Source organism: Lampetra planeri, chromosome 15, assembly GCF_965212315.1.
Source record: "Lampetra planeri chromosome 15, kcLamPlan1.2.h2, whole genome shotgun sequence".
NCBI classification, from domain to species: domain Eukaryota; kingdom Metazoa; phylum Chordata; class Hyperoartia; order Petromyzontiformes; family Petromyzontidae; genus Lampetra; species Lampetra planeri.
This window is the reverse complement of record NC_136121.1, coordinates 232225-241540: the sequence shown is the minus strand read 5'-3', so window position 1 is coordinate 241540 and position 9316 is coordinate 232225. Positions and strand designations below refer to the sequence as shown.

The 9316-nt window shown below is 40.4% G+C and overlaps 1 protein-coding gene across 6 annotated transcripts in view; it reads right to left on the bottom strand.

Annotated features, from left to right (window-relative positions):
• Nucleotides 1–251: 251 nt before the first annotated feature.
• The window catches only part of DIS3L2 (DIS3 like 3'-5' exoribonuclease 2), a 68158-nt gene continuing 59093 nt past the window's right edge, over nucleotides 252–9316 (bottom strand). For all 6 annotated transcript variants that reach the window (XM_078600741.1, XM_078600744.1, XM_078600740.1 and 3 more), the window contains 4 exons: nucleotides 8556–8689; nucleotides 7338–7442; nucleotides 5458–5559; nucleotides 252–1579 (listed from right to left, as the gene is read on the bottom strand). In XM_078600741.1, the coding sequence (XP_078456867.1) occupies nucleotides 1481–1579; nucleotides 5458–5559; nucleotides 7338–7442; nucleotides 8556–8689 (440 nt within the window). In that variant the 3' untranslated portion in view covers nucleotides 252–1480. The remainder of the gene's footprint in view (nucleotides 1580–5457; nucleotides 5560–7337; nucleotides 7443–8555; nucleotides 8690–9316) is intronic.

The window sequence follows — 9316 nt, the reverse complement described above, 5'->3', positions numbered from 1 at the left end:
CTGGTATCATTAGAAACTGTTTAAATAAAAAAAATGTCCGTAACATTCAGTTCTTAAGATGCAGATGCATCATTTACAATTTTACATGCTATTTAAACCCAAATTATAATTGTAACAATTGTCATCTTCCAGAACCGTTGCCGATAGGTGATTAATGCACTGCGCGGTGCAAGTTCCACACGAAAATGTCTTCGGACATGACCTTGATACCACAATTTATGAGAATTTAGAAAAAGAACCTTAAAAAATCAGACAATGCATTGTTTTAATCTTAATTTCACGTACAGAATGTCGTAGAATTAAACATTAAGATAATAGACACGCCTCATTCACAATATTACTTCATAAAACGGGAAAACTAAAAATAACACATTGTATGAAGTATAAATAATGTTTTAAAATTACTGTAATTAAGCAACTAAAACTCAAAGGCAAAGAGCCACCGTGTACATTATCTGTATGTTTTCAATTATGATTGCAGCACATGTCCACGTAGTGCTAAACAGATTATGTCATGGTATTCTAGTACATTGGAATACTGTAAAATAATGTACAACTCTGAAATACACATTATATAGAGGTAAAATTTATGAAAAGGCTACCAATGATTCTTGGAAATGGCGCGACATGCATAGCAAAGCTGACTTTTTTACATTAACACCACACACAACAAACTGCTCTCATCTACGGGTTTAAGCGGTGACCTGTTTTCCTCTGTATTCACGGTGCACAACAGCTACCTATTACATAAAAAGGAATTCACAAATATCAACAATAACAATTAGATTTTTTTTAACCAAATCTACCTATATTCACTTATTTTTTTATTACTCTGAGCATCTATTCAACAAAAATACCATGTATATAGCTAAAGGAGGTCCTTGGAACAAATACTTACCTAATATAACCTAAAAGTGATTCATCAAAAACATTTCTAAAATGTTTTTTAAAAAATCATACACATCTTAGCACTAAAATATAAAATGTTACCATTATTTTGTTTGTCCACGAGAAGCCTTTGTCTAAAATTGTTTTCTGTTCTACATTTGAATTATTGTTGCGATTAGGCAAGTTAATGAGTCCCCATAATGTAAAGGTAACAGCCCTCTCAATATAACCTATTAATTATACAGATGGGTTATGTCTAATGGGCCCTGACGTGTGTAAGTAGGGATTCCACATATATGGTTTCCAGAGGCAGACTTTGCATCAGTAAACATTGATGACAGTGCTGTATTGATGAGCCCTCCTGAGGATGAAACCGGTTTGCATGTGTCTTTATTTCACTGCTGTCTGGTGGGGTGGCCATATTTTTTCAACTCTTTCAGTTGGTGGTCTAAATGACAAAATGGTCATGCTTTCACAGTTATTTTTGAGCTGGTGATCTGGACAAGGCTTTTGTATGCGCAATTCACATGTGTGCTGTGAGACCGAATTACTAATGTGTTTGCGACCTGTTTTTTTTCCTGCAGTGCAGGGCTCACTCCACTCCGTGTGGGCATCTAATCGTCGCCGAGTACTTGAGAGGAACTTTGTCTGCAGTTAACACTGCATCGACCATGGTGAAGATGGTTATTTCCTGAAAAAGAGAAAACAGTTATTGTAACATTTTACATGATCCTTACATGTTCATCTTATTTTAGGTTTTGGACATCAGATCATGAATAGGTTTCATTACCCAAATAGAATTAAACCTGTTAATAATTACATTTATCCCGATGTCGCACAATGTAACGCCTGCGTAATTTTTTTTTTTTAGTGGGAACCTTGAGGTGACAAGATCTGAAATCGCTGCAACCCTCAAAAGCGCGAAGATACCAGTCAGCAACATCAGTAAGGAGGAGCGCTTTGAGTTATCTCAATAAAAAAGAGGGAAGATATCATCATCCTCTCAGCCTACAAGACCAATGCCACGGCCATCATGGACAAAAACGCGTACAATAACAAAATTCAGAACCCATTTAATGATGGGAGCTACATAAAAATTAAAAGAGATCCCACCAACTGCCTCGTTACAAAAACGAACAGTATCATCACTGATTCAGCTTCACTAATTGAACAGACCAAACGGTTTTCCTTAAAATCTTCTGCTACTAGACCACCCAGACAATATGGCTTACCAAAAATCCATAAAGAAGGTACACCCCTTCATCCCATCGTCTCCACCATTGGCTCACCCACACACAAACTGGCCCGATATCTGTCTGAGACCTTGCAGGCATTCACTGGTAAGACCACCTCTTCTGTACTCAGCTCACCTGGTATCATCAATTAAAGACATCTCACTGTCCCCAGGTGATTTGCTTGTTAGTTTTGATGTAGTCTCATTGTTCACCAAAGTTCCTGTGTCCGATATCATTGCAATAATTGAAGATTTGGAACAACAAGGACTGAATGCTGATGTACCAGCCCTGGTGAAACACTGCCTCACCAATACATACTTCACCTGGAATGGAACATTCTACAAACAAATTCAAGGCACCCCAATGGATTCTCCCTTATCTCCGGTTGTGGTCAACATTTGCATGGCAAAATTTGAGACGGACGCCATCCAGGCATCCACTCTATGCCCGTCCTTGTGTAAGAGGTACATGGATGACACGTTCGTCATCTGCCCATATGGCCGACCGGCTCTGAAACAATTCCTCAACCACATCAATTCCATACACCCAGCAATCAAATTCACGATGGAGATAGAAAAGAATGGCATGCTACCTTTCTTGGATGTCTTCATCAAAAAGAGACCAGATGGCTCAATGAGCCACTGTCTACAGGAAAGTAACCCATACTGACGCCTACCTAAAATCTGATTCCCACCACCATTCATCTCAGAAGAATTGCCTCATCAAAACTCTACACCATAGAGTTCAATGTATCTCTGACCATGAACACCTGATCAGTGAACTCAAACACGTACACCAGGATCTCAAGGCGAATGGATATTCTGACCACACAATCCGCAAAGCCATCACCACAACCGTGAGGAAGGAGCCATCTGAAGATCCAATCAAAACCACCACCTTGCCTTACATAGCAGGGATAACCAAAAATATTTCCAAAATCTTGAACAAACACAAGATCCAGGTCCGATTTAACACAGTGCATAAAAAGTTACATATAGATTTTACACCTCCGATTAGCAGTTGACTACGAATGGTGCGAAAATCAGAGGTGTGGAACTAATAAGAGGTGCTATATAGCTCAGTGTGCTTTACCTGGTAAAATAAAAAGTTCCGTTTAATTGTTGCCATTCTATGGTCTATAGCACTGGTGAGATAAAGCCAAAAAATAGACTCATACTGGTATAGGCGAATCAGTTTCAAGGATAATACATAAATTACCAAAGCATATTAGTTTGCATGTTTTACCACAAGTATGTGTGGTTAATGCAGAGTTGATGTCTTGTAATAGGTGTCTCTTCGGTGTTTGAACATCTTAGTTTTTGTATTAATGCCAGAAAGGCTAAATTAAGCCATTCGTTTTTTACCAGCATTTGCAACTTAGAAACAAGGTTAGTGTATTTATATATTAACTAGCTTTACTACCTGGCTTCGCCCGGGACTTGGATTCACCATGCCCGGCCGCCTTTGTCCCCCCAGTGGCGATGTTCACACACCAAATCAATTACTCGTTAGAGGCTGAGTCGACCTAGGAGAGGCCCAGGACCGGTTCAAATAATCGCCACCGGTGGTGGCCGTGAGCGTGAGTGGTGGTGGCCATGAGCGGGAATCTAACTCGGGAAGCCGGGTTCGTAGCGCAGTGCGCGAATCGCTACGCAGTTGCTGCCCCCCCCACACACAAGATAAAGACAAAGATCCCCCGTGTAACCTGTGAGACTGTAGGGGGCAAGTGCTGTTAGCGAGCACCTATGAAGGCCGGCAAGGCACACGAGGCGGTGGGTGGCCAGCATCACGCCCGGCCGCCTTTGTCCCCCCAGTGGCGATGTTCACATAGCACACCAGCTACTCGTTTGAGGCTGAGTCGACCTAGGGGAGGCCCAGGACCGGTTCAAATAATTGTCACTGGTGGTGGCCGTGAGCAGGAATCGAACTTGGGTCGCTGGGTTCGTAGCACAGCGCGCTAACCACTACACTACAATGCGTTACGCTTCCGCACGCACGGGTCACGTGATAGATGTGACGTCACAGCTCACTTGCCGTGCAAAAAAAAGTCATTATTGAGCACCCCCGCCGCCCAAAAAAAAAAGTATATTTTTAGAATTTTTGCATGGTGTACAGTCCGGAAGTACGCTAAACATTTTGAACAGACACACATAATGACAAATTTCCCTTTTATATATATAGAGATATATGTGTAATGACAGTACGGGGTGATGTAGGGACAGTACGGCTCCCCGTAATGTGGGACCTAAGTGGTTGCTAATGATGATTGATGGGACAAGCGTTAACAGGATCAAGTGAGGGGAAGCACGGACCTAACGGTCGTAAATTGTAACAAGGGCAGAGTCAGACAGGGCCAGGTGCGGTGAGAGAGGGTTCGGGGAATAGGGGCGTGGCCGGGTCGTGAGGGGGATAAGAGCCGGCATTGCCGTCGCCGTCGTCACCTTAGAGCGGGTCGTCTTCATCATCCTGGAGTGTGCACCTTGTAGTCTTGGAAGGCTAGAGTTATGTTGTCTCAGAATACAGCTATCTCAGTTACCCAAGTGTATATAGTCACTCGCGGTTACTCGTTAAGTTATCAGTGAGTCGGCGGACTTCATTCATAATAAATTTACATATAACTGAACAAGACGGTGTCTCTGAGAGCTACATTACATATGCACGTGAAAGATGTTGCAAAATACTCTTTGGTTCTTTCGGGAAAGTCACGTAGATAGAAATGTTTTTCTATCATTTCTAACTACGTGACTTTACCGAAAGAACCAAAGAGTATGAATTCCTGCAGTCACAAAAGCTTTAAATCAGGATTGAACCGCCTCTACGGGTAGGATTTCCACACAACTCAGACATGACTTCAACCGAGATGGATGCAAATTTAGCAATCTTTGAAAGGATGTGTTCAACCAGGTAAAGTGTTAACTGGTGTGTTTGCTGACTCTCTGAGTTGCATTACATTTCTAAGTTTGCTAAGTCTGATCTTCTTTTCTCTCTCTCACCTCGTTCCCTCTTTGAATTTCACCCCCACTCTCTCGCCCCTTACGGCAGCCCCCCCCTCCCTTTCGGATCTATATAATGCCCCGTCACAACGGCTTGTTTCTCTTTCTCACCTGAAGACGATTGCTTGTTGCTGCGATCGAAATGTCGTGATCTATTATTTATTTTTCTATCTACGTGATTTTACCAAAAGAACCAAAGAGTATGAATTACTGCGGTCATGAAAGCTTTAAATCAAGATGTTGCTATATTTTAAGTACCGTGTATGCTTTCCAAAAAACTGAGGCAAATCGTCTACAACAATATCCAACTTGTCAGCAATACGCATGAAGAGAATCCTCACCTGTTGGATTGGCTGCTGCTCTGGTGACTTTGGTTCCCAAACAAGTGTCAATTTTGGCTGCCTTCCTTGTTTGGTGAAATGAAACGTTCGTAAGGGCAGAGCCTGTAAAAAAAAACGGCAAGTGTGTCAAATTCCAGGCTAAAATTAATTGCATCAAACCAGGTGGTTCTTCAAGACCTGAAGTTTTTCATGAAGAAACACACAACCAAATTGTTTTTAAGTTCAAAATTTAAATGGTCTTAGTTTGGAAAACAAAACTAAATAAAATATATACATTGAATCTATGACTAATTGCAGCCAAGTAGTGTCATGGCTACAATAAATGTGTGGAATTCCAAATTTGTATATATACTTGTGGTCTATACAACCAGCCACTCCATGCCCAAGCTGATTATGCTTGTTTGGATATTGGGTGCTAAATAGGTAACAAGCATGAACTACCAACGATAAGGGCTTCATATGGTACAGATGGACTGCAGATGAGTGGACTTGCGAATGATTGGTATCAGTGGAGTGAAGATCAGCCTCTGTAATGGGGCATGACTTGAGTGGTAAAGTATGGTCAAGGAACCCTCATGACCAACATGGCATGTGGATGACTTCATCCAGCAGTATATTTCCATGTCAGGGATTTGACTCTTCTAAGGATTACAATCAGGCCGATACAAATCAATTGTGAACAACCTCTATGGAGATGTTAACTACCTCGCCTAGTATACAGGAGGTGGTGGATTCGGTCTCGACCCTGATTCCTGTTTATTTGCAATTTGCATGTTCTCCCCGTGGTCGTGAAGATTTTCCTCTGGGTCCTCTGGGTTTTCCCTCCACATTTATAAACATGTGTTTAGAGTATTTGACTGCGATAGATTTCCACATAAGTCACTTTGTTGAGCTATCATTTATGGCCAAGTGGCTTCTGAAAAAGAGATATATAACCCAGTGGACCTTAACTGGTAAAATAAAAAGTTTAGTTTAATAAAAAAAATGCCCAAGATAAACAATATGGAACCCAAGGGTGGTCAATGGAAAACACGACACTGTATTTGCAAGGTCTATAACATAATTTCCTCTGGGTTCTCCAGGTTTTTCTCACCGCTAAAAACATATAATGTAACAGGTAATATTCAAAAATCCAAATGCTGAAACCTGCAAATTACACAATTGGGATGACACGTAGCAACATCGCCCCCCTACTGTGAAAGCTTGGCAGGAGCCTAGTGAAAAAAGGCTTTCCCGAGTAAACACGTGGAACAAAAAATATAATAATCTTTATATAACTGATACATTTCACACCACAAAGCATTCTATGTAAAATGTACACTTTGTCCTATGTGGTTTGGTTTGAGATGACCGCTTAACAAAATAAATATCGGTTGCAGTACACTATGGGCTGGGCTTGGTGGCATATTGGCTGTGACGAATGCACGTGCCACTGAGCCCGAGTGAGAATAAAATGAATCCTCACACCGTGACAGTGTGCTCCAAGCGACATTTTCACAAACAAGTAAAAGATCCCCGATCGTTCTGTACAAACCTGATTTGTTGCATGCGAGTGTCGGCCTAGCGGGGCAATTAGAAATGCTAGAAATAAAGACAACATTGGATCCAAAAAGGGTCCTTGAAAAACAAAAGTAAACTTTGCGAGGATGCCCCGATCCACAAGGAAAACTTTAATCCATAAACTATCGACTTACATTGCTCGTCATGCACTCTTTCTGGCAGTGTCATTTTATTTTGAGTGCATTCCTAAATTACCGCAAAACCCCATCTGTGTATGATTGTAGAGTTAATTGCTCTCAGATAGCAGGAAGAAATGCATACAAGCCAAACTAACACAAGCCGACATGGGCAGTTAATTTATTAGTCAAGAGATTACTTACATTGCAATAAACTCGCTTTTGAACACCAAATGTCAGTGATAAAACATCAAATGCCTGGTCCAGAACTCCCATAACCATGGCTTCTGTTTCCAAAGGACCGCTCTCCTGTAGAAGATACATTCCTTTAATTAAGATTTGCATCAAAAATTCAAACACGTATTACACAAACATAAGGCAAAGCAATTTCCTGCTCAAATGAGCCGAGCCAGTGGTGTACAGGATTAACTGCACGTATGGTAAATGTTATGTTGGGCAAACAGGACGAATGATCAGCACGAGACTAAAATAACATCAGAGAAATATTAAATTCTCCCAAATACAACTATCAGCAGTACCAGAACACGCATGCCAACAAGGACACTCAATTGATTTTGATAATATTGAAGTTTTGTACGAAACTAGCTACTACTGGTCAAGACTAATTAAATAATCTATCGAAATTGAAAGAAATCAAAATAACTTTTACCGTTTGGATAGCTACCGCCTTTGGTGCTGCGTAGAAGCGAATAATCAATTAATACATTATTTAAATGCATGCCTACAAAGGGTAGTGTACTTCAATGTTGGTAGGGCTATTTAAATAAACACAATAGACAGGAAGGACAAGTTCAAAGGGCTCGCATAATGTGCATCCATAATGTACTTTGCCTCAGTAATCCCCCCCCCCCCCCCCAAGAGCACAGAAGCGTGGTCACTACATCTACGCCTCTATTTCAGGAACGAAACAGGAAGACTTCTCCACAAATCTGGCTGTCGCCTGATGAAGCTAGTTGTAATTACTGGCGAAACGCCGTACTCCGATTGTAAATGTTGTGGCTTGGCTCTCCAAGACACCGGTGTGCTGTACTAGTGACGAATTGGCGTGTTCTGTTCACGTGACAACCCTTACTAGTTGGATGTCGGGTAGTGGCAGGTTTTAATGACACATTTATATATTTATGCGATCTAACCCAAAAACCTCTATTGTGGATGATATTGGTCACGAAAGCCTACGTGTTAAGAAGAAATGCGCACTGCCTCGATGCTCATTTGAGGAGGAAATCACTTTGAATTTTGATTTATAACATTTGGAAGTTGACTGCTATACACTGCATACGACCCAAACCATAAAATGTATGCGCTTGTAAGAATTAAATAATGCTTCAAAAACTGTACTGTAATCTTTAAAAATATAATTTCCAATTGTAAATGTATACCTCTGAAAAATGCAATACTTACACGGACAAAAACAGAAAAGAACATCTCTGAACTGAGCTCCTGGACTTTTTTTGAAGCCAGTTTCTTGTCATTACAGTGGCTCGCTTGTTTCTGCACCTCCTCCGCAGGCTGATGATTCACGACATCTCCACAACCTATAATCGTACGACATGCGCAATTCTGTTTGGTCATGTTGATATATAACACCCAAGTCACTAAAATGTTTTAAAAAATTGTAATTAGTACTGAAATTGTCTGCACATTATAGAAAATGTATTTCTACAATATAATGCCATTGGCCTAAAATGTAACATCATATATCACTGGTGACGACCTAATGACTGATGTAAATTCTCATGATGCTCTGGGATTGAAAGCTTAAATTTGGCATAAATATTGTCAAGTTATGTTATAACTATAAACATGTAAAGGCTTTATTTTAATTGTAGGCCCCACTATAACAAACTCCAAAAACATTTTTTTTTTTATTTTGAGTCCCCAATGACTGGGTGGGTGAGGGGGGGCACATTTTAAAACATTTCTCTTTTTAAGCCTTGGCCTCAAAGTTTTCACCTCCAAGCTGCTAGAAAATGGTTGCAGTGGCACATTTCAAGACGATGACACCAATTTCCCATTCACGCTTATATTTCGACTTAAAATATTAATAAAAATATTAATACAAACCTATTTTAAAGTGCTTCAAAGGCAGCAAAGCGTTATACAGTAACTCTTTAATATTCACGGGTTTTATAATAAAATTTTGCTCAAAAGCTTTAAGTATT